The following is a 26,094-nucleotide window of genomic DNA, read 5'->3' as shown; positions in this document are numbered from 1 at the left end:
AAGTTGAGTGAGCCGGCTCAAGGTCACGACACAGAGACACATACAAGATGTGTTCCCTCTTTATTATAATGAGCAGTGCACATATTTAAACACAGACAAACACAGTAAAAGCGTCATAGTGGAGACAAGCTTTGAGTTACTACAGGTATGTTTAGTTTGAGATAAAAAAATAAATGGTTAGCATTGGAGTAGTAGGGGCCCACAGTGGAATTTGTACTCCTTCCTTCCAAGGATAAATCCCCCTGTTATCTAAGTGCAGGTGTATAAATAGATATAAAATGAATATATACTGTATACAAAATGAACGCCTTTATGCTTTCCCTCACACCCTCCAGTCTATTGTGTCTCTTGCCCATGGTGGTTGTGGTAAATTGTTCTCTGTAAATATGGTTAACAGCAGCCCAGACAAGATGAGCATAATCATGTACAGAAAATAAATGAAAAAAATATTTCCAATCAAAAAATTTAAACCGATTAGAAGAAAGTAATATATTTGATTTAATTAGTAAAATATGGTGATATATTACCTCTATGCCAACCCAAAGAATTAGTAAGAGATGGACATGAGCGAATTTTTGTAAATTTGGATCTCCCTCTCTTTTCAAAAATTCTCACATATCGATTTACAGTACCTAAAATTCAGATTCTACAGAATCTGAATTTTTTTAAAAGTTGGGGACAAATTCTTATCATGTAGACCTGATTCGCTTATCTCTATCAACGGCTCAAAACAGCAGCTATAAAAAAAAAGTCAGACATTTAGTACTTCGTTGCAGTACTGTTTATTTTAATTAAGGTCAATTTTCCCCCAAAATGGAAATTAGGATATACATTATTGCATCAAATTTTGACAGAAAGTTTGATAATTTATTTCTGGAGATGCTAATATTTTTCTTTCTATTGTTGCATATATTGGTTGTCTTTTTCAATTTGCTTCTCAAAAACTGACTGTCAGCATCTTCATTACTTTTTCACTGGTTTCACACATTCAGTGTTGAATTCAAAGGTCACAAATCACTGTATGGCAGTATTATTGGTTATAGTGGTACTTGTATAGTGGTAGCATAAATTTCTCCTAGACTAAAAAAAATGGACACCTGTCCCAGACCATGTGATTGCCTGTTTCTATGTTCCACTTTTATTCTCCATATTGTGTTGATAGTGTGGCCAGGGGTGGTCTGGCCACAGACCCCACAGGAAAAAATTTCAGTGGGCCAATGCACAGGGGATCATCCAAGCCTTCCTGTCTGCTGCTAATTGAGTACATAATGAGCTCTCAGCGGTAATTAATGCTGTAAGAATCAGTTACTCATGTACCTGCCCGGCGACTGCACATGCCATCCTGAATTCAACTGCTTTGGCCTGCATCTCACCTCCTAAGTCCCTAATCCATATCTCAGTAAGAGACAACTGGAGGAAGAGGACAGAAAATGGCAGCTATTGATGGCCACTACTGAAGGCCAGCTTGTGGGACAGTATATTGTGCTGCACTGTGGTATTTCGTTCTTCTGGGATGGAATTTTGTACTGTGGTATTGTTGACCCTGCCTACTTGAATTATCCCGCCTTCTGTCAAGGCCTCTTACAACATATGGCCAATTTAAGTTTTTCTTTTCCAGGGCCACTAAGTTCCCAAGTGACTTCCCACAAATTTACCTTCTAGTACATCATGATGATCGGGCGGGCACAGGCACTGTAAGCTCTTGATCAGTGCAGGGGCTCAGCTGTGACTGACAGCCGGGACCCTGCTGTATCCACCGGCATCACTGTAAACTCCGATCCCGGCGGATTTACCCCTTATATGCCACTATCAATGCTGACCACGGCATATACAAGAATCACAGAAGAAGGGGGCTCCCTCTATCTCCCCATTGCCCCTCGTTCTGTGGTGACAAGGGGCCAATGACTGACATGGCAACCCCTGGTCTCGCAAATGTATGGAAGCCTATGAGGCCCAGCCCCCTGGCAGGGTCTCAGAGGCACACTGTCAGTATTAAACTGACAGTTTCCACGGAGTACAATACAGCACCAGAGCCTCAAAAGTTGAATTCCCATACTGGGACAAAAATACAAAGTAAAAAAAGTGAAACAAAGTGTTTTATAAAAAAATAAATTACAGTTTCCAGTAAAAAGTGTCCCTTTCCCTTAAAAAAATTAAATATTGGGTATTGTTGTGTCTGTAACAACTGGCTCTATAAAAATATCCCATAATCTACCCCGTCATGTGAAACTGTGTCTAACAGCATTTTTTTGGTCACCTTGCCCCACAAAAGTGTAATAGCAAGTGATAAAAAATTCATATGTACCCCAAAATGGTACTAATTAAAATGTCAACTCATCCCGTAAAAAATGAGCCCCACACAAGACCATCGCCAGAAAAATAAAAAAAATATAGCTTTCAGAAAATGTTTTCTTTTTCAAAAATGATTTTATTGTGTAAAACTGAAACAAAAAAATAAAAATAGACATATATTGCTGCATTTGTAACAACCTGCTCTATAAAAAAAAATCACATTATTTATCCTATCAGGTGAACACTGTAAAAAAAAATATTCAATAAAAACTGTGCCAAAACAACAATTTTTTTGTTACCTTGCCTCACAAAAAATCATAATATAAAGTGATCAAAAATCTAATGTACCCCAAAAATAGTACCAATGTCATCTTATCCCGTAGTTTCCAAAATGGGGTCATGGCACCTGAAAATTATCACAGTGAAATCTGCCCTCCAAAATCCATATGTTGCTCCTTCTCTTCTGCACCCTGCCATGTGCCCATACAGCAGTTTACGACCATGTATGGGGTGTTTCTATAAACTGCAGAATCAGGGTAATAAACATAGTGTTTGGCTGTTAACCCTTGCTGCCCTACAGGAAAAAATAGATTAAAATTGAACATCGGCAAAAAAACATTTATATTTTCCTTGTTTCCCCTATTTTCCTTTAATTCTTCTGTACCACCTGAAGAGTTAAGTTTGCAAAATGATATTTGAATAACTTGAGGAGTATAGTTCCTAAAATGGAGACATTTATGGGTAGTTTCTATTATATAAGTCCGTCAAAGTGACTTCATAACTGAATTGGTCCTTTAAAAAGCGTGTTTTGGAAAGTTTCTAAAGTTTTGGAAAGTTTCTAAAGTTCTAATCCATCTAACATCCAAAAGAAATAAAATTACATTTAAAAAGTGATGCCAACATAAAGTAGACATATCCGGAATGTAAAGTAATAACTATTTATGAGGTATCACTATCTATCTTTAAAGCAGAGAAATTCAAATTTTGTAAATTGATAATTTTTCCAAATTTCTGGTAATTTGGGATTTTCTTTTCTTCTTTATAATTGTGAAACATATCAATTCAAATTTACCACTGTCATGAAGTAAGATGTGTAATGAGAAAACAATCTCAGAATGGCTTGAATAAGTAAAAGGGTTCCAAAGTTATTATCACATAAACTGACACGTCAGATTTGCAAAAAATGCCCTGGGCAGGAAGATGAAAACTGGCCTGGGGTAGAAGGGGTTAATAGTGGTGAGGGGTGTTACCAAACAAAGCTAAAACCACTGCACTGTCCAGTGCATGCCATTTATTTTCTGCAATATAGGGGGGTGATATTGCATGTGGGCTGGCGGGGTTTGTGTGACAGGGCTGCGCATGAGTGTTATTACCAGCACACAAGTCTCCTTTTTGGAGCTGTTATATTTGCATAGGAAAATGTCTCTTATAGATATCTTTTTTTTTTGCCTGGCAAGTGATGAAGAAGGATGTTTACCCCTGTTAATAATTGAGAAGGGAAACAGAGATTCTTCTCCACAGTCCTCTCCATAGGGTTTCCACGCATGTATTATTCATCCAATGAAGTGGTAATGCTGACAATAAATATACAATTACAGCTCTACCCTCAAGTGTCCCTCCATTGTGAAGTTAAGTGAATAATGGTGGTTGATTCCATCGAGCTTATCAAACTCTCGGATGAGTCCTCAGATGCATAAATCAATTTTCACATATGACTTTTTTGGCCACATGCAGCCGGATGTCTGCTCCTTATCATAGAAACAGTTCTGGCACAATAGACTGGAAGATTTATGCTTTAGTCACTTTATAGCATATCAAAATCTAAGTAGCCATTTCATGATCTAGTTATAAAGCAATTTCCCATGGTAGCTTTTCTGCCACTTTACTTATCCTGACATTTAGCTAGATGATAATTAGGTGTCCCATGCCCTTCCCCTGGCAGAGAGGGCCAATGACATTAGCTGTGCCAGACTTCCAGAATCAGGTCATTGCTTTCTTCTATAATTCCCATTTTCAGTACCACTGTCGTAGGTGCTCCCCAGCTAAGTTCACGTTCAGTTGTCATAGCAGCTCTGACATCTCAATATACTTTATAGGGGATGTCCACAAAGCATATTCTGCATTTTTAAAGCAGCACCTGGATCTGAATACTTTGGAAATGCATGTAATTAAAAATGTTGTATAGCCACTGAGTCAATAAATGTATAGCGCCATCTGCTGTTTGTTCTTTTCCTTACTTTTCCATCCACCTCAGTAATATCACTGAGCTGGGCGCACATGCACAGTTCCACCCTTCAACTGCCACCAGCTGTATCTACTGTTACAAGCTGTTACAGGGAGAAATCTGTAGCAAAAGGGACACACCCCCTGAGCTGCCAGCTTAAAAAAATCATATAGAGCAATGAATAGGGTGAGCTCTGGATCCATGTGAGGTACAGGGATGGCTCTAGAGTTGCTAAACAGAGGTTTTCATGTACTATATGATTCTCCGATTTTCATATTTTACATTATTTATAGGACAACCCCTTTAACCTTGTGTAATTCTTTAAGTTACAATATAAACATTAATCCTTCACACAAGAAACCCTAAGCTTAGGTTAGGAATACGAAGATCCAGAAGAAGATCATTGACTAAGTAGTAAAAATGGCACACTGCTGCATATATGTTGTACAATTGTTACCCAAAGTTTTGAGACTGACACAAATGTTGTTTTTCACAGAGTTTGCTGCTTCAGTTTTTATGGTGGATTTGCATTGACTCTAGATTGTTATGAAGAGTGATGAGATGAATTTCAATTCATTGCAAAGGCATTCCTTGCAATGAAAACTAACAATCACAAATCCACCATTTGCACTGCATCTTAGCCCTGTCACAAAATGACCTGCTATCATCATTCCGTTGATCTCATTAGCTCAGGAGAAAGTGTTAATGAAGACAAGGCAGCTGATATCACTCTGTCATGCTGACTGAATAAGACAAGCAGACTGGTTGCTTTGAAAGGGGTGGTGTTGTTTGAACTCATTATCTTCTGTTAACCATAGTTACCTCCAAGGAAACATGTGCAGTCATCATTGCTTTGTAGCAAAAGAGCTACACACGCAAAGACATTGCTGCTTCTACCTAAATCAACCATTATTGCACCCAAATTAGCCATTTATTGGAAAATCAGGAACTTCAAGGACATAGGTTCAATTCCTGTAAAGAATGTTTCACAGTGCTCAAGTAGCTCCAGGACATACCAGTACCATCTGCTAAACAGGCTGACTTCCTGTCAATGGTGGTAGTTGAGCTAGTCCAGTCAATTGAGAGGAGAGTGAGGTGGAGGCGGAATGTGTTTGGCCCCTCTCCAGCCAGAAGGAGTGTAGGAGCAGCTCATAGAGCACCCACTCCCTGCATATACAGAGAGGGAAAACAGGCCAAGGACACCCTCATCACCATCAACCGACTATTAGGCCAGTGTTAGCTAAGTGCAGAAATTATCACCAAGACATCCTGCCACCATACCTCCTCCACAGACGGAATTTGCACTAAAGCCTTCTTAAAACGTTTGTATTCTCAACCGATGGCCTGAGGTAGAACACCATGATACAGCTACAACTCTACATCAGGGCCACCACCATTCCCATCCTCTACACCGGCTCCCACGGGGGCTCACTTCAGATAGAGCTAATGGATCAGGTCACCACCAGTGCAGAACTTGCTCAGGAATGGCATCAGGCAGATGTGAGTAAATCTGCATGCACAGTCAGACAAAAGCCTTTGGAGAATTGTCTGGTGTCAAGAAGGGCAGCAAATAAGCCTCTTATTTCCAAGAAAAACTGATGAAGCCCCCTTCAGACTGTGACTTTGGGACATCTGGAAAAATGATTGTCCAGAGAAGAAAAGGTGAGTACTACCATGAGTCCTGTGTCATGCCAACAGTGAAGCATACTGAGACCATTCATATGTGGGGTTGCTTCTCATCTCAAGGGGTTGGATCACTCACAATTTTGCCTAAGAACACTGCCATGAGTAAAGAATGATATCAAAGCATCCTCCAAGGGCACCTTCTCCCAACAATCTACTGTAGGGGCAATTTGGTGAAGCATGATGCAGTACCATGTCACAAGGCAAAAGTGATAACTAAGTGGCTTGGTGAGCAAAACAATTACATTTTGGGCCCATGACCTGAAAAATCCCCAGATCTCAATCTCATTAAGAACCCGTGGTCAATCCTCAAAAAGTGGGTGGACAAACAAAAAACTCTAACACCAGTCTATGATTAGGCAAGAATGGGTTGCCATCAGTCATGATTTGGACCAGAAGCTAATATCCAGCATGCAAGGGCAAATTGCAGAAATCTAGAAAAAAGAAGGGTCAACACTGGAAATATTGAGTCTTTGCATAAACGTGATGGATTTGTCATATAATAATAAAAGTGAAAAAAAAACCTTCTGAAATGCTTATAACTGTGCTTCAGTACAACATAGAAACATCTGACAAAATTATCTAAAAACACTGAAGTGGTAAACGTTGTGAAAAGCAAAATTTGTGTCATTCTCAAAACTCTTGGTCACTACTGTACATGTAGCTAAATCTATGAATATCTCATACATAGGAATTAATAAAAACCTTACATGAAACATAACATGTGTTAAAGACGACCTGTCAGTTCTCCTCACATGTCCATTTTTAGTAAATACTTTACTTGTATTTCACATTAGATAACAATTCAAGAACATCTTTTGTTAGACCTATGTGTTGTCCCTTTCTTCTGTTATTCCACACAACAGTTGTTTTTCTCGGTCCGCAAAATAGGGTTCCGTTGTTCCGTGATCCGTGTCCGTTTTTGTTTCCGTGTGTCTTCCTTTATTTTTGGAGGATCTCCAGACATGAAGGAAAGTAAAAAAAAATCTAAGTCAAGTTTGCCATGCAAATGATAGTAAAAAACGGATGCGGATGCGCGTACGACAATCTTGTGTGCCTCCGTGTTTTTTCACGGACCCATTGACTTGAATGGGTACGCAAACCGTTCGTGAAAAAAAATAGGACAGGTCATATTTTTTTCACAGACTGGAAACACGGATCACGGACGCGGATGACAAATGGTGCATTAGCCGAGTTTTCCACGGACCCATTGAAAGTCAATGGGTTTGCAGAAAATCACGGAAAACGGAACAACGGACACGGGACACAACAACGGTCGTGTGCATGAGGCCTTACACTGTCAGAACTAATTGGAGTGTGTATGTATGCATTACTTTGACAAGGAGAGTGGTAAAAACCCAGTTTGTAGATACACTCTCGGGAGGAAAAACAGAAGAACAGCACAAAAGTTCTACCATTTCTTGGGGAATGCTAGAATTTAATAAGGCATACAGTGCATATCACGGGAGTGGATTGGTCCTATTTAAGGAGCCATGCATAGATCTTACATAACTGAATTTGTCATTTAACTGTTCTGTGCGCTGTGATAACTCATTGAAATTAGATAATACAGCAGATTCTTTTGAAAAATAAATAATGGGTGCTATCACTGATTAAGAGATTACAGTGCCCAATGTTTTAGCTGTTTTTCAGCCCTCACCCCATAAAAAATAAAAATAAAAAGTTTTTACTACAATAGTGCATAATAATGGGGCTATTAAAAAAAATACTTAGGGCTACCTTCACACTTGTGTTAAAGTTTTCCCGTATTGAGTTCTGTCATAGGGGCTCAATACCGAAAAAAAAACGCTTCAGTTTTGTCCCAATGCATTCTGAATGGAAATCAATCCATTCAGGATGAATCAGGATGTCTTCAGTTCAGTCCCTTTTACGGTATTTGGCCGGAGAAAATACTGCTGCATGCTGCAGTATTTTCTCTGGCCAAAATTCCGGAACACTTCCAGGATCCGGCATTAATTTCCATTGAAATGTATTAATTCCGGATCCGGAACCAAGTGTCCGGGAAAATGGATCCGGTTTCCAGGTCTGTGCATGCACAGACCTTTAAATCTGTGAAAAAGATAAATACAGGATCCGTTTTTCTGGATGACACCGGAGAGACGGATCCGGTATTGCAATGCATTTGTCAGACGGATCCGCTTCCGGATCCGGAAACAAATTATATCTGTTTGCATACGGATTTCCGGATACGGCAGGCAGTTCAGGCAACGGAACTGCCTGCCAGATTCTTCTAACGCTAGTGTGAAAGTACCCTTATTCTATCACATGGGCATCAAAAAAGGAAGCCAAGAGTAAGGCCTCTTGCACATGACCGTATGGCTTTTTCAGTATTTAGCGGTCCGCAAAAAAATGGAACAGAACAGCTGGCCCCTGATAGAACAGTACTATCCTTGTCCGTTATGTGGACAATAATAGGACATGTTCTATCTTTGAACAGTTCGGAAATACGGAAATAGAAAGCATACAGAGTACCTTCTGTTTTTTTTGCAGAATCCATTGAAATGAATGGTTCCTTATACGGTCCATATACGGAACACAAAAAACAGAATGTAAACGGAAAAAAAAAAACGTTCGTGTGCAAGAGGCCTAATTTATAGGATAGTTTGACTCATTTTTATTGGGAAGCATTATCTATTGACCGGGTCACTCTGATCTTCATTTGTCCAGTTTAATGTCCAGCCATTGTAACCCCAACTTCCTATTTATAGCTGTCAGGCGTAGAACCCGTGGGATCTTTTACTATAGCTCAGTGTTTCCCAATCAGTGTGCCTCCAGCTGTTGCAAAACTACATCTCCCAGTATGCCTTGACAGCCTTTGGCTGTGGAGGCATGCTGGGAGTTGTAGTTTTGCAACAGCTGGAGGCACACTGGTTGGGAAACACTGCTATAGCTTATTCACTTTAAGGTTCTACATGCTCTATGTTCAGAGAAGCTCTTCTGCATGCATTGATATTGCTTGTTTATTAAGTTTGTCACCTTTCTGTTACATTTTGCCAGTCTGACCCTTTCCTTATGATGGTTTGAGCCATAGTGACATTCCTTATGATGGTTTGAGCCATAGAACTGGTCTTCATTGGATGTTTTATATTCTGTGTTATGCATGAAAATCCTAGAAAGTCATCTATCCCTAACGTTACTTCTCCAGTTTGATGTTTGGTCTGTAGAACAACAGAACCTCTTGACTAATTCAACCTGCTTTTAAGCATTATACTGGTGCCGTGTAATCGGTGGATTTCATATTTTAATTAATGAGCAAGAATATTTCAAGGAACGTTAAACATAGAAAATGTGCAAAAATAAAATAAAATAAAAAAGAATCTCCTGACAATTACTCCATCTCTTCCTTTCATGTTATCCTATTTTGTCTGATCAACTAAGTTTGAGAAATGCATAAAACATCTTCCCTGTGTCGCGGAGGTCAGCCAGTCTTCACAATCCTGTGTCTGGCTGTAAGGCAGCTGGCCGGAAAAGAAGCCTCCTCACTTTGTCTGCAGTAGGACAGAAATATTGTGTAGCCACTGACCCTCAGTCGGTTTCTTGCAAAACCGTATGGCCATTAAGAACAAGCAATCCATTCTTAAGGATCTAATTATGAAATTCTGTTACCTGTGGTCCTGTTCTTTGTTTCCAATGTTACTTAGGGTGTTTCCTTTACTAGCAACCAATGTGCATTTCGTTCTTCTCTTGTAGAGCTCTCAAACAGTCGTCATCACATGGCTGTGGTTTTATTAGGATCCATTGCTTTTGTGTGCTTCATAGTATTTATCTCTTACTCACTGGCACGGTAAGTATCTTATATTTAATACATAACTGTCTTAAGTGAAAATGTATTTTCCTTCGCAGCATCGTTGTATGATGCGCGCTATAGCATTTACTTTCTTCCAGATAAGATTATTTTAATATGGAAAATACCTGAGGTGTGACTCATAAATGCAGTACAATAGTACCTGACGTAAACTGGGTCTCTTAATTCTGTAAAAATCCTGTCAGCAATCTGACAACAATATTGTGAAATCAGCCAAAGCAGTATAAACAGCAGGGAAATTGTGTCAGTGGAAGACCAACTTTAGAAATATAGACAAGCTTGAGATGCAAAAAAAGGGGATACTTGGGTACAAGAAGATGACCAAGAAAAAATACCTAGCAAATATTCACAGGGTTCGATAGTATCTATTTATCTTTGATGTGGACATCATGCAATTTTTTATTTCTTGATATATCTTTATAGCCTTTGGGGCGCCTTGTTCTGATAAGAGCTTTAAATGACTTGCATGATTATAAAATTCTGTAGCCTACAGCTGCCACTAGGGGGTGTTAAGGACTGCATACTTACTGCGTGTGCACAGGAGTTTATAGAAGCAGAGTGCGACCCCTAAGCCTTTAAGAACCTAGTTTACCATTAAAAGGGTTGTCTCACATCAGCCAATGGCATTTATCATGTAGAGAAAGTTCATACAAGCCACTTACTAATGTATTACCGAATATACACAGGAGTTTATATAAGCAGAGTGCGACCTTTAACACTTTAAGAATCTATTTAGACATTAAAAGGGTTGTCTCACTTCAGCAAATGGCATTTATCATGTAGGGCAGCACTAAAGCCTGCCCATTAGGGCTGGTGACGTCCTCGGCCTGCGCCTAGCAGAGACCTTAGACATCACCGGATCTAAAGAAAAAGCCCTTGTCCTGCCCGATTTAGCGCAGGGCAAGGGAGTTCATGCTCCGATGCTCATCTCAGAGCTTCAGTACTTGCAGTGCTACATTGGTGATCACTCTGCCTTTTTAGATGTTTCATTCTAGCTTTCCAAACTCTGCATTCATCTTTCAGATAGCCTGTTTTCTTGCACACAAAAGATGGGTCTCCTTTAAATGAGCTTTGCTTATGACCAGATCCTGTGTCTTTACTGCAGATTCTGCTCTGTGACTATTATTTTCATTTTCTGATTTTCTCTTGAACTCATCTACAAGCTTTCCTTTAGGCCCCATGCACACGGCCGTGTGCGGGCCGTGGAACAGCGGCCTGGATCCCTCCTGAGAGCAGGAGCGCACGGCGTCACTGGTTGCTATGACGCCGTGCGCTCCCTGCTGCCGGCACAGTACAGTAATACACTGGTATAGATCATAGCAGTGTATTACTGTATTGCGGCGGCAGCAGGGAGCGCACGGCGTCATAGCAACCAGTGACGCCGTGCGCTCCTGCTCTCAGGAGGGATCCAGGCCGCGGTTCCACGGCCCGCACACGGCCGTGAAACACGGCCGTGTGCATGGGGCCTTAACATACTCCAGAGTGAGCTCATTATCTGGACGTGCATCTAGTGGGGTCACAACTTTCTAGAAGACCACTGAGTAACAGTGCAGCCACGTGGAAATCTATTATTTCTTCTCCAATACCTCGCAGGTGCTCTACAATGTCTAAGGTATTTCTTAGATAGTCCTGCATGTTCTGGCCCTTGCTTAACTTAGACTGGTACAGTTGTATCAATAAATAGAGCTTGTTGATGAGATTCATTCTATCATGCACTTTTTGTAGCTCCTTCCACAACTCTTTTGCAGGTTCATATTTGCATATGTGCACAATCTGACCATCATCTATACTGAGGGAGATAGGGCTCTGTGCTTTCTGATCCTTCTCCAGCCAATCCTCTGATAGTGGATCTGTTTTACATTCCTGTGTGTATTTCCACAGACCGTCTCTTATTAGAAGGATTCTAATATTTCCACGATTGGTAGTTCTGATTAGTCACTGTGCACTGGCACTGTGAATTTCACTGGGCTGCTGCTGGTGGCCATCTTTTCTTTGTACAGAAGGGGCCTTGATTGGTTGGATCTGAGTCTGAGGCATTGTATGCTAAGTCTGGTTTCAACTTACGATGGGTCAGAAAAGACCATTGTATGTTGAAAATATTGTATCCTGAGGCCATTGTATTTTGAGGGATCACTGTATACTGTTGTCCTTCTGTATGCTGTGTGCCTCTGGGCCCATAACCTGTTGGCAGTGGATTAATTAGGTCTTCATCAGGCGTAGCATGAGGAACAACAGGGTTTTATTCAGAAATAACAGAACAGCATATGAATATAACTTTCAATAAGATCAGAATCTCAGCACAACTGCTTCTGGCTCTCTTCTCTCTCAGCTCTCTCTCTGTACATGTGCAGCGAGTCTCCGCCCCTTCCTGCCTTTTCTTTTTAGCAGTACTTTATTAACAACATAACACTGTGTCTGGAAACAGGCAATTACATAATGTAGTTGTTGCAATACACAGAATAATGAGCATTATTCAAAACAATATCCCATCCAGACTTTCATAGTCCAGGACAACTCCTTTAACAAGGATAAGAGCTTCTTCTGACCCCAGTTGTAAAGAAGGATCCTGCTGTATGTAAGAACCTGAGCAGTTACTACCAGTTGGCTGTTAGAAAAGTTGGTTGTGAGTGAAATGAAATCCACTATAAGAGACTGCAGCAGGGGAGCAGGCCTCAGACGGTGTCAGCCATGTTTCTATGAGACCCAGAAAGCAACGTTTTTTGAGAGATGAAGAGGTCGTGAATTTAGGACAGTTTGTTACAGACAGAGCGTGCATTGCACAATGCTCCTGCAAGAGGAACCAAAGGAGCAGGGGTCAGAGGAATGGTTAGTTATTAGGTTTAAGGGGTTGCAGACATTTGTAGAAGGAGATTTGTAGTAGGAGGTGAAGGCGATGGTGGGGATTTGCTGAGGGAGGCCTGGATTTGGAGAGATATCACCAGCAATAAGGAGAAGCAGAGAAATTGTTAGTAGGTGAGAATAAGAGCGGGCAGGAGGTATCTGTGTGTGTTTGGGAAGGAAGTGTTTTACATTACCAAACAGGTTAGTGCAAGCGGTCAGGTGAGAAGGTAAGATGGAGGGAGAGATGAATAGGTCCTTGCTGGGTGAATAGATGTGGGGATATGTCAGGATGTTTTGGAAAAGTGGGAAAAGTAATATGGAAGATAGGAACATTGTGTGCATTAACTATTTTTGTAATTACCTTTGGTCCCCTTCTGGTTCAATTCTGGTATAATTCGGTATGTGCACTTGAAAGATGTTGCATGTTGAAAAGACCAAGGTAAAAAAAAGACCCAAAGACTTAGATTTATACCCCTCAGTGTTCAATCAGGTGTGAACAAGAGGGGAGGGGGTACATTTGGCCTAATCAAGGGAGGACCAGATACAGGGTGAAATAGTCAATATAAACAAATACTCCATAAATCCAGCAGGGAAAGAGACATTAAAAGCTCAATGCAGACATACCCGAACATGAGAAGGAAAGATAAAGGGTGTGGACAGTATCAGACTCTGGAAAAGCTGGGTGAAGCAGTTAGATTTAATGCAGACATACCAGAGCATGAGAAGGAAAGCCATTATGTTTGCTTTTTCATATTATGTTTGCTTTTTGTAGGTGCTGTAACAACTAACAGGGATATGTACAGTAAGTACCTATTTTATATTATAGCTTTATATCTTAAAGGGAACCTGTCACCGGGATTTTGTGTATAGAGCTGAGGACATGCGTTACTAGATGGCTGCTAGCCCATCCGCAATACCCAGTCCCCATAGCTCAGTGTGCTTTTATTGTGTAAAAAAAACCAATTTGATACATATGCAAATTACCCTGAGATGAGTCAGGGAAAGGACTCATCTTGGGTTAATTTGCATATGTATCAAACAGTTTTTTTTTGCACAATAAAAGCACACTGAGCTATGGGGACTGGGTATTGCGGATGTGCTAGCGGCCATCTAGTAACCCATGACCTCAGCTCTATACACAAAATCCTGGTGACAGGTTCCCTTTAAAAGTATTCCATTTGTGTGAAGTCATCCGCTAGGACCTCCACCAATCACGGGAATGGTGACCCTGTACCTCATGGAGCCCCATGCATTGACCTGGGTACCTGGTCAGGTATGCATACAGCTGCTCTATTGCATTTCTGCGGGAGGTCCGGATATAGCTGAGCGTTATACTTGGGTATCTCCGGACCTCCCATAGAAATTAATGGAGCAGAAGTGTGCAAGCTCGACCAGCTGCTCTATTCATTTCAAGGAGCTCCGCAAGGTACAGGGTCCCCTTTCTTTCGATTAGATGGGGCCCTAGAGGTAGGATCCCCACCAATGTAATAGTTATCCCCTATCCTGTGGATAGGGGCAACTTCACACAAGCAAAACACCCCTTTAAGTGATTGATATTAAAGAAAATCTGTCAGGTGATTTCTGTGGCCCTATATGATATAGGGTTATAAGCTGAGCTATGTGCTATATAGAAGAGTAAATCCTGACAGGACTCCTAGGAGAGACAGCGAGAGTCCTGATTATTCCACTCACAGCCTGCTCTGTATGATGTAGGGAGAGCTGTCAATCATCATGTGTGGACCGTATAATTAGGACTCTTAATGTCTTTCCCAGGAGTCCTGTCAGGATTTACTCTGCCTTTCACTCTGAACTCTTGCTCCTAATCATATACCCCTAAAAATGAATTCAGCTTCTCGGCCTAAGTTTTATTTTTTTTTCGTTTACAACCCATGCTTGTCCATGGACCATATCTGGTATTGTAGCTCAGTTCCATTCAGGTAAACGGGCTGTGCTGCAATACTAGAAACAGTTCGTGGACAGGAGTGGCGTTATTTCAAGGAACAAAACAGACCTTTTTTTTAATCCTTGACAAGCCCTTTTTCAAATTTTAGATCCAACCATCTTACCATGTTTGCACTAAATGTATAGGCAGTTAATATGGCTGGAGCATGAATTTTGTTTTATTACTCTTCCAGTCTCATAAAATGTGAACTCAGGATTCAGATAAAGTATGTCAGATAAGCATGGATTATCGCATTCTTTCCTGATGAGTAATACCATACAATGAATAAATTCTATTTTATGGCTCTGAGTTACTGAACAATGATTTAACTTTTTAACCACAATACTACTATCATGTGCCTAGTAAGGAATGCACTTGTGTCATTAAGTCTGGTACCGTGTTAGCCTGTAGTTAAAGGGTTTGTCTCACTTTAGCAAATGGCATTTATCATGTAGACCAAGGTAAAACAAGGCACTTACTAATGTATTGTTATTACACATATTGCCTCCTTTGCTGGCTGGGTTCATTTTTCCATCACATTATACACTTCTCGTTTCCATGGCTATGACCACCCTGCAATCCATCAGTGGTGGCCATGCTTGAAATCTATAGGGAAAAGCACTCTGGCGGCCAGGACCCTGGAAGCGCACATAAGCACGCATGCGCAGCAGATCCTATCTTGGTCTTCTTGTCTTTGTGCTGCAGCAGAGGTCTTAACACCTGGAAATGAGCAGTGATGTGATGGAAAAATGAATCAAAGGAGACAATATGACAACCACAATACATTAGTAAGTGACTTGTATTAACTTTCTCTACATGATACATGCCAATTGCTGAAGTGACACAACCAAAATGTTTTATCTCACTCCCTATAAAGGGCAAATATGTCTTGCAGGTATGATACCTTTTTCATGGTTAACAAAAATAGAAACAATGATACATAGCAAGCTACCGAGACAAATTAGCCTCTTCATCGGGCATAATATAACAGTGTCTGAAGAAACACATGCAATTTAAAATGCTATTAATATTTAATTTCAAATCCCAAAGTACAAGGGAATATACATTTTTGACACTCTTATGACACACTGAACACCGGACAAAGGGGTTATGTCATATGTGCTGTAAAAATTAAAATTAGACAAAACATAGTACAGGATAATCTCTTTCTAACAAATGTAAAACCAGCCTTGTACCTCACACAAAACCAGAGATCCCCCTATTCATTGTTCGAATTGGTCTGTTAGATTTTCTTCAGTCTGACAGCTGAAGGGAGGGTGGGGGGGGGGGGTCCTTTCTGCTGCAGCCATCTCCCTATAACAGCTCAGGGGGCTTTTCCTTTCTGCTGCAGCTCTCTCCCTATCACAGCTCAGGGAGTGTTTCCTCTCTGTTTCAGCTTCCTCCCTGTCATAGCTCAGGTGGTGTGTCTTTTCTGCTACAGCTCTCTCCCGCTAACTGCTCAGTGGGCGTGTCCTTTCTCAGGGGGCATGTCCTTTTTGCTACAGCTCTCTCCTTGCAACTTTTACAGCTTCTGACAGTAGGTCCTACTAGTGGCCTAAAGGATGGAACTGAGCATGTGTGTACACCTCAAGGAGGGAATGTGCACGTTACTAAACAGATTATACACCAGGGGGCAACATTGTAATTAGTGTTGAGCGAATCGGGCTTTGGATCATCGATCCAAATTCGATTCATTCAAAAACTTTGATTTTAGTGCTGTCTTCGTACAACATTAAAATGTATTGCCTCCGTGGAGGAAATATTTGTTTCAGCCGAAGTCGCGTAAGACTTCGGTGAATGAATTCGGTATTCATTTCTGCATCTTTAAAAACATTTAAAATTAGGACTTTGGCTGAAACGAATTTCCCCTCCACAGAGGCAATACATTTTAATGCTCTACGGAGACAGCATTAAAATTGAAGTTTTTGAATGAATCAACTTTGGATCAATGATCCGAAGCTTGATTCACTCAACACTAAATATAATGAAGTAAGAAAACTAGCGTGGGCGGGGCTAAGCTCCATTCAAGTGAACAGAGCTTAGCCCCACCCACGCTAGTTTATACTAGTCGTGACGTCAGTGGGCTGGCAGTAAACAGTGAGAAGGCCACGGCGCTGCTGGAGCACCGCTGCCTTCTGAAACAGCTGATTGGCGGGGGTCCCTGGCGTCGGACCCCCGTCGATCAGAAGCTGATGATCTATCCAGAGGATAGATCATCAGTTAAATGAAAGTGCAGAACCCCTTTAACCGCCTCCGGACCGCCTAACGCAGATCTGCGGTCCGGAGGCGGCAGCTCTGCGCAGAGTGACGCATATACGCGTCATCTCGCGAGAGCCGAGACTTCCTGTGAACGCGCGCACACAGGAACTGAAGGTAAGCGAGTGGATCTCCAGCCTGCCAGCGGCGATCACTCGCTGGCAGGCTGGAGATGTGATTTTTTTTAACCCCTAACAGGTATATTAGACGCTGTTTTGATAACAGCGTCTAATATACCTGCTACCTGGTCCTCTGGTGGTCCCTTTTGTTTAGATCGACCACCAGAGGACACAGGTAGCTGTGTAAAGTACCACAAAACACTACACTACACTACACCCCCCCCCCTGTCACTTGTTAACCCCTTATGAACCCCTGATCACCCATGATCACCCCATATAGACTCCCTGATCACCCCCCTGTCATTGATCACCCCCCTGTCAGGCTCCGTTCAGACGTCCGTATGATTTTTACGGATCCAGGGATACATGGATCGGATCCGCAAAACACATACGGACGTCTGAATGGAGCCTTACAGGGGGGTGATTAATGACATGCGGGTGATCACCCATATAGATTCCCTGATCACCCCCTGTCATTGATCACCCCCCTGTAAGGCTCCATTCAGATGTCCGTATGATTTTTACGGATACATGGATCGGATCTGCAAAACACATACGGACGTCTGAATGGAGCCTTACAGGGGGGTGATCAATGACAGGCGGGTGATCACCCATATAGATTCCCTGATCACCCCCTGTCATTGATCACCCCCCTGTCATTGATCACCCCCCTGTAAGGCTCCATTCAGATGTCCGTATGATTTTTACGGATCCACGGATACATGGATCGGATCCGCAAAACACATACGGGCGTCTGAATGGAGACTTACAGGAGGGTGATCAATGACAGGCGGGTGATCACCCATATAGATTCCCTGATCACCCCCTGTCATTGATCACCCCCCTGTCATTGATCACCCCCCTGTCATTGATCACCCCCCTGTAAGGCTCCATTCAGATGTCCGTATGATTTTTACAGATCCACGGATACATGGATCGGATCCGCAAAACACATACGGACGACTGAATGGAGCCTTACAGGGGGGTGATCAATGACAGGGGGGTGATCAATGACAGGCGGGTGATCACCCATATAGATTCCCTGATCACCCCCTGTCATTGATATATTTTGCCAAGATATTTCTCTCACCCAGCATGGGTATATGTAAAATGACACCCCAAAACACATTCCCCAACTTCTCCTGAGTACGGCGATACCAGATGTATGACACTTTTTTGCCGCCTAGGTGGGCAAAGGGGCACACATTCCAAAGTGCACCTTTAGGATTTCACAGGTCATTTTTTACACATTTTGATTTCAAACTACTTACCACACATTAGGGCCCCTAGAATGCCAGGGCAGTATAACTACCCCACAAGTGACCCCATTTTGGAAAGAAGACACCCCAAGGTATTCCGTGAGGGGCATGGCGAGTTCCTAGAATTTTTTTATTTTCTGTCACAAGTTAGCGGAAAATGATGATTTTGTTTTTTCTTACAAAGTCTCATATTCCACTAACTTGTGACAAAAAATTTAAAATTCTAGGATCTCGCCATGCCCCTCACGGAATACCTTGGGGTGTCTTCTTTCCAAAATGGGGTCACTTGTGGCGTAGTTATACTGCCCTGGCAATTTAGGGGCCCAAATGTGTGAGAAGTAGTTTGCAATCAAAATGTGTAAAAAAATGGCCTGCGAAATCCGAAAGGTGCACTTTGGAATATGTGCCCCTTTGCCCACCTTGGCTGCAAAAAAGTGTCACACATGTGGTATCGCCGTACTCGGGAGAAGTTGGGGAATGTGTTTTGGGGTGTCATTTTACATATACCCATGCTGGGTGAGATAAATATCTTGGTCAAATGCCAACTTTGTATAAAAAAATTGGAAAAGTTGTCTTTTGCCAAGATATTTCTCTCACCCAGCATGGGTATATGTAAAATGACACCCCAAAACACATTCCCCAACTTCTCCTGAGTACGGCGATACCAGATGTGTCACACTTTTTTGCAGCCTAGGTGGGCAAAGGGGCACACATTCCAAAGTGCACCTTTCGGATTTCACCGGTCATTTTTTACAGATTTTGATTGCAAAGTACTTCTCACACATATGGGCCCCTAAATTGCCAGGGCAGTATAACTACACCACAAGTGACCCCATTTTGGAAAGAAGACACCCTAAGGTATTTTGTGATAGGCATAGTGAGTTCATGGAAGTTTTTATTTTTTGTCACAAGTTAGTGGAATATGAGACTTTGTAAGAAAAAAAAAATCAAAAAAAAAATCATCATTTTCCGCTAACTTGTGACAAAAAATAAAAAGTTCTATGAACTCACTATGCCCATCAGCGAATACCTTAGGGTGTCTACTTCCCGAAATGGGGTCATTTGTGGGGGTTTTCTACTGTCTGGGCATTGTAGAACCTCAGGAAACATGACAGGTGCTCAGAAAGTCAGAGCTGCTTCAAAAAGCGGAAATTCACATTTTTGTACCATAGTTTGTAAACGCTAACTTTTACCCAAACATTTTTTTTTTTATCAAAGACATGTAGAACAATAAATTTTGCGAAAAATTTATATATGGATGTCGTTTTTTTTTGCAAAATTTTACAGCTGAAAGTGAAAAATGTCTTTTTTTTGCAAAAAAAATCATTAAATTTTGATTAATAACAAAAAAAGTAAAAATGTCAGCAGCAATGAAATACCACCAAATGAAGACTCTATTAGTGATAAGAAAAGGAGGTAAAATTCATTTGGGTGGTAAGTTGCATGACCGAGCAATAAATGGTGAAAGTAGTGTAGTGCAGAAGTGTAAAAAGTGGCCTGGTCATTAAGGGGTAGGGATCGACCGATTATCGGATTTACCGATATTATCGGCCGATATTCAGGATTTTGAACACTATCGGTATCGGCATTTATTTTGCCGATATTCCGATAGTGTATGGGGAACACAGATCGCGCTGCTGACAGCGCTCTCCGTGTTCCCCTTAGCAGCACAGGGGAGAAGGAGCAGTGTCTCCTCCCCCTGTGCTGCTCCTGCCGCTGCAGCCAATGAGAGGACAGGGGACAGGAGGAGGGGAGGAGCTATGGCCACTGCTCCACCAATGAAGATTAATCTATCATTCATTCATATACAGGAGGCGGGACCTGCAGGATCACATTGCCGGCTCCCGACCTCTATGAGCTGTAGCTGCGATCTGCGGTAGTTAACTCCTCAGGTGCCGCGGATTGCAGCTACTGCTCATAGAGGTCGGGAGCCGGCTATGTGATCCTGCAGCCAGCTCCCGCCTCCTGTATATGAAATTAAGCTTCATTGGTGGCGCAGTGCGCCCCCCAGTATCAGACATTGGTGGCGCAGTGCGCCCCCCCCCCCCCAGTATTAAGCATTGGTGGCGCAGTGCGCCCATCCTCCCCACCAGTATTAAGCAGTGGTGGCGCATAGGGCCCCCCACCCCAGTCGCAGTGCGCCTGTCACGAGGGTGTCAAGAGCCACGTCTGACTCCGTTATACCCGGGGTCAGGAAGTCGCAGCGGGTGGCTGCGCGCTCTATGTCTAAAGATCACAGTGTTTCTTAGTGTTTGTTTTCTGTGTTTGCCTTGCTATCCTTTTTGTCTCACTCAGGGATCCGTAGCTTCTCCTCCTCAGCTGTTTCTTGTCTGCCACTCCCAAACTCCTTATATTCTCCTCTCACACTTCTCTTGTTGCCAGTTATAGAGCTTCCTGCCTGGACATCTATGCTGACCCACTGGAGCTGAGAATCTGGTTGTTGTTCCAGAGTGCTACCCTCCGGATCCCTGTTGGGCTTTTGTTGTCTCCTGTTGTTGCCCTCCTGGGATTATATGTTTAGTTTGTATTGTCTGTCCTCCCCTTGGTGTTTTCCTTTAGAGCTAGTGGTGCGGACTAGTGTTCCCACCGCCCTGTTCACTATCTAGGGCTCATCCTAGGGAAAGCCAGGGTTTTAGGCACGTGATCGGCGTACGGGTGAGGAACCCGTCTAGGGACGACAGGGCAGCCAGGCGCCAGTCGCAAGGTGAGTCAGGGGTCACCACCTTCCCTCTCACTAGGGCAGGGCCTCCCTCTTTTCCTCCCTCCGTGTCACGTATGTGACAGTTACGCCGATCGTGATATTATAACTGGCCCTTATTATTTTTTGAGAAAAAAAAAAACAAAAAAAAATATATATAATTTTTTTTTTTTTTTTCTCTACTTAGAATCCAATATGGATCCTATTGCTGCTTTGGCAAAACAGCTTCAAGGCCTGTCTTTGGAGGTGGCAGGATTGAAGGCGTCTGTCCTCCAACAGCAGCAGCAAATGCAGCAGACCGTAAGCCCAGCGGTTGCTATGGGTAACCAGGTTGTTACAGAACCCAAGGTTGTTCTTCCTGACAGATTCTCTGGGGGAAGGGACAAATTTGTGTTGTTCCGTGAGGCCTGCAAGTTATATTTTAAGCTGCGCCCTTACTCCTCAGGTAATGAAGAACAGCGGGTGGGGATTGTTATTTCCCTGCTTCAGGGGGACCCGCAATCCTGGGCGTTCTCGTTACCCCCTGGTTCCCAGGCTCTCCGGTCAGTGGAGGGATTTTTTGGGGCTTTGGGTCTCATATATGATGACCCTGACCGTGTCGCCCTGGCTGAGTCGAAGTTACGGAGACTCCTACAGGGAGATCGGCCAGCAGAGGAATATTGCTCAGAGTTCCGCAGGTGGGCTACGGATACTCAGTGGAACGACCCGGCTCTCAGGAGTCAGTTCTGCTCTGGGTTATCTGAAAGGGTTAAGGATGCGCTGGCGCTGTATGAGACCCCCCTTTCCCTTGATGCTGTTATGTCCCTCTCTATCAGGATAGATAGACGTCTTAGGGAGAGATCGAAAATTCCTGAGCAATCGGTAACCTCTCCCAAGCAGCAGTTAGTCTGTACTGACTTGGATGAGCCTATGCAGCTAGGAGGAACTTCTCGTCAGGTCCGTCCTCCTGAGGTTCGCCGTAGGTGGGGGGCTTGTTTTTTCTGTGGGGGGAAGGGTCATTTCATTAATGTCTGTCCCTCCTTTTCCCAAAAACAAAAGACCGTCGGAAAACTACTAACCCCAGGCTGTGCGGAGGATGTCAGCCGGGGGGTATACGTTTCCTCCATACGAACATCTCAATTTGTGTTGCCAGCGGTTATTGTTTTTGGTGTTAAGACGGAGTCTATTTCTTTTTTTCTAGACAGTGGTGCAGGGGTAAATTTGATAGATGCCCATTTTGCCCGCACTATGGGTTTGTCTCTCTGTACGCTGCAGAGACCCATTCCCATATTCGCTATTGACTCTGCTCCTCTGTCTCAGAGAAACCTCACTCACGTTGTCCATAACTTACATCTTCGGGTAGGGGACCACCATAAGGAGCGTCTTTCATGTTACGTTCTGGAGGGCCTTCCCTCTCCTGTGGTATTGGGTCTTCCCTGGTTGGTAGCGCACAATCCAGTGGTGGATTGGCAGGCCAGGGAGATATTGGAGTGGAGTGAGCATTGCAGAGAGAATTGCTTAAATAACAATTGCTTAATCGCCTCCATAGCTTCCCTACCTACATTTATTTCGGACTTTGAGGACGTTTTTTCTGAAAAGGGTTGTCAGAAGCTACCACCTCATCGTCCTTATGATTGCCCGGTTAACCTGATTCCCGGTGCAAAATTACCCAAGTCCAGGTTGTATAATCTTTCGGGTCCCGAGAGACAAGCCATGAAAGATTATATCTCCGAGAGTCTGGCCAAGGGACACATCAGACCCTCTTCTTCACCCATGGCTGCAGGGTTTTTCTTTGTTAAAAAGAAAGATGGGGGCCTGCGTCCTTGCCTAGATTTCCGTGAGCTAAACCGGATAACCGTCCGAGACCCATACCCTCTTCCTCTCATTCCTGACCTTTTTAATCAGATTGCGGGTGCTAGGTGGTTCTCCAAACTTGATCTTAGGGGGGCCTACAATCTGATTCGTATCAAGGAAGGGGATGAGTGGAAGACAGCTTTTAACACCCCTGAGGGGCATTACGAAAATTTAGTCATGCCTTTCGGTCTGACCAATGCCCCTGCTGTCTTCCAACATTTCGTTAATGATATTTTTAGTCATCTCATCGGCAGGTTTGTAGTCATATACCTAGATGATATCTTAATTTATTCGGCTGATCTGAAAACACATGAAGTACATGTCAGGCAAGTACTGCAGGTCCTACGGACGAATAAATTATATGCGAAAATTGAAAAATGTGTCTTCGCCGTTCAGGAAATACAATTCCTGGGGTATCTATTATCTGCTTCAGGTTTCCGTATGGATCCTGGGAAGGTCCAGGCAATTTTAGATTGGGATCTTCCTGAGAACCTTAAAGCTCTACAACGGTTTTTGGGTTTCGCAAATTTCTACAGAAAGTTTATTAAAAATTATTCAGTGATCGTTAAACCCCTTACTGACATGACTAGGAAGGGGACTGATTTTTCTAAATGGTCTGACGGTGCTAAAATTGCATTTTCCTCTCTAAAAGAGAGATTTACCTCGGCACCTGTCCTAATTCAACCTGATGTCTCCCAGCCTTTTATTGTTGAAGTTGATGCGTCGGAGGTGGGAGTGGGGGCTGTATTGTCTCAGGGTCCGTCTCCTGGCAAATGGCGTCCTTGCGCTTTCTTTTCCAAAAAATTATCTGCAGCAGAAAAGAACTATGATATTGGAAATAGGGAACTGTTGGCGATTAAACTGGCGTTTGAAGAGTGGCGTCACTTCTTAGAGGGAGCAATCCACCCCGTCACGGTAATTACGGATCACAAAAACCTTCTGTACCTAGAATCGGCTAAGCGTCTCACCCCTAGACAAGCTAGGTGGTCGCTATTCTTTACCAGATTTAACTTTGTAATCACCTATCGTCCTGGGGCAAAAAATACCAAGGCAGACGCATTGTCTCGTAGTTTCCCTGGAGGGGGTAATGTTAGTGATCCGGTACCTATTTTACAAAGAGGAGTGGTTGTCTCTGCTGTACACTCTGTTCTAGAGGGAAAGGTGTTAGAGGCCCAGGGGGACGCCCCGGCCTCTTGCCCCTCAGAGAAATTGTTTGTACCGTTAAACCTGCGTCTTGAGTTATTGAAGGAACATCATAATTCGGCACTTGCTGGGCACCCGGGTAGTAAAGCAACCTTGGAGCTATTGTCTCGTCGTTTTTGGTGGCCAAGGTTGCGTCAGGATGTAATAGATTACGTGTCTACTTGTTCTACTTGTGCACGCGCGAAAGTCTCTCATACACGTCCAGCAGGGTCTTTATTGCCACTTTTCATCCCCAATAGACCATGGACACATCTATCAATGGATTTCATCACTGACTTACCTTTGTCTGCGGGTAAAACAGTTATCTTGGTAGTAGTAGACAGGTTTAGCAAAATGGTACACTTTATTGCGCTACCCGCACTTCCTAATGCTAAGACTCTTGCTCAGGTGTTTATCAGTGAAATCGTGAAGCTTCACGGGGTCCCTTCCGATGTGGTTTCGGATCGGGGAACCCAGTTTATTTCTAAGTTTTGGAAAGCTTTTTGTACCCGTTTAGGGGTACACTTATCCTTTTCCTCAGCTTTCCATCCTCAGTCGAATGGACAGACTGAGCGTACCAACCAAAACCTAGAAACATATTTAAGGTGTTTTGCGTCTGAAAACCAAGAGGTGTGGTCATCATATTTACCGTTAGCCGAGTTTGCCATAAATAATCGCCGTCAGGAATCCACTGGCAAGTCACCATTTCTTGGTGCATACGGTTTTCATCCCCAATTTTGTACTTTCAAAGAGGGGGGGTCTTCTGGGGTTCCCGAAGAGGAACGGTTTTCTTCATCTCTTTCATCGGTATGGCAGAAGGTGCAAGCTAACTTGAAAAATATGAGTGGTAAATACAAATGCATGGCCGATAAGAAACGGTCGCCAGGTCCGGACCTAGGAGTGAATGACTATGTGTGGTTGTCTACTAGGAATATTAAGTTGAAGGTTCCCTCTTGGAAACTGGGTCCTAGGTTCATTGGTCCTTATAAAATTGTAGCCGTCATTAACCCTGTGGCTTTTCGCCTGGAGCTACCTCAGACTTTTAAGATCCATAACGTCTTCCATAAGTCGCTGCTCAAGAAGTATGTTCCACCTCTAGAACCATCACCGCTGCCACCTCCTCCTGTTGTTGTGGATGGTAATCTGGAGTTTCAAATATCCAGAATTGTTGATTCTCGTCGGGTCCGCCGCTCTCTTCAGTATCTGGTGCATTGGAGGGGTTACGGTCCCGAGGAAAGAATGTGGGTTCCAGCGTCAGAGGTAAACGCCAACAGGTTGATTCAGGCTTTCCATGTCTCTCATCCGGAGAGACCTGGTCCTGAGTGTCCGGAGGCCCCTCGTGAAAGGGGGGGTACTGTCACGAGGGTGTCAAGAGCCACGTCTGACTCCGTTATACCCGGGGTCAGGAAGTCGCAGCGGGTGGCTGCGCGCTCTATGTCTAAAGATCACAGTGTTTCTTAGTGTTTGTTTTCTGTGTTTGCCTTGCTATCCTTTTTGTCTCACTCAGGGATCCGTAGCTTCTCCTCCTCAGCTGTTTCTTGTCTGCCACTCCCAAACTCCTTATATTCTCCTCTCACACTTCTCTTGTTGCCAGTTATAGAGCTTCCTGCCTGGACATCTATGCTGACCCACTGGAGCTGAGAATCTGGTTGTTGTTCCAGAGTGCTACCCTCCGGATCCCTGTTGGGCTTTTGTTGTCTCCTGTTGTTGCCCTCCTGGGATTATATGTTTAGTTTGTATTGTCTGTCCTCCCCTTGGTGTTTTCCTTTAGAGCTAGTGGTGCGGACTAGTGTTCCCACCGCCCTGTTCACTATCTAGGGCTCATCCTAGGGAAAGCCAGGGTTTTAGGCACGTGATCGGCGTACGGGTGAGGAACCCGTCTAGGGACGACAGGGCAGCCAGGCGCCAGTCGCAAGGTGAGTCAGGGGTCACCACCTTC

The 26,094-nt window shown here is 43.2% G+C and overlaps 1 protein-coding gene across 7 annotated transcripts in view; it reads left to right on the top strand.

Annotated features, from left to right (window-relative positions):
* SUSD1 (sushi domain containing 1) overlaps positions 1–26,094 on the top strand; it is a 206,725-nt gene that overhangs the window by 173,147 nt on the left and 7,484 nt on the right. For 6 of the 7 annotated variants that reach the window (XM_044271174.1, XM_044271172.1, XM_044271176.1 and 3 more), the window contains one exon: positions 9,911–10,004. In XM_044271174.1, the coding sequence (XP_044127109.1) occupies positions 9,911–10,004 (94 nt within the window). Of the gene's footprint in view, positions 1–9,910; positions 10,005–13,638; positions 13,669–26,094 lie in introns of all 7 variants that reach the window. The other variant, XM_044271177.1, reaches the window with a different exon arrangement.

This window comes from Bufo gargarizans, chromosome 1 (assembly GCF_014858855.1).
Source record: "Bufo gargarizans isolate SCDJY-AF-19 chromosome 1, ASM1485885v1, whole genome shotgun sequence".
In the NCBI taxonomy this organism is placed as follows: Eukaryota; Metazoa; Chordata; class Amphibia; order Anura; family Bufonidae; genus Bufo; species Bufo gargarizans.
The sequence above is the reverse complement of the archived record's forward strand: the minus strand, read 5'-3'. Positions and strand labels throughout refer to the sequence as shown.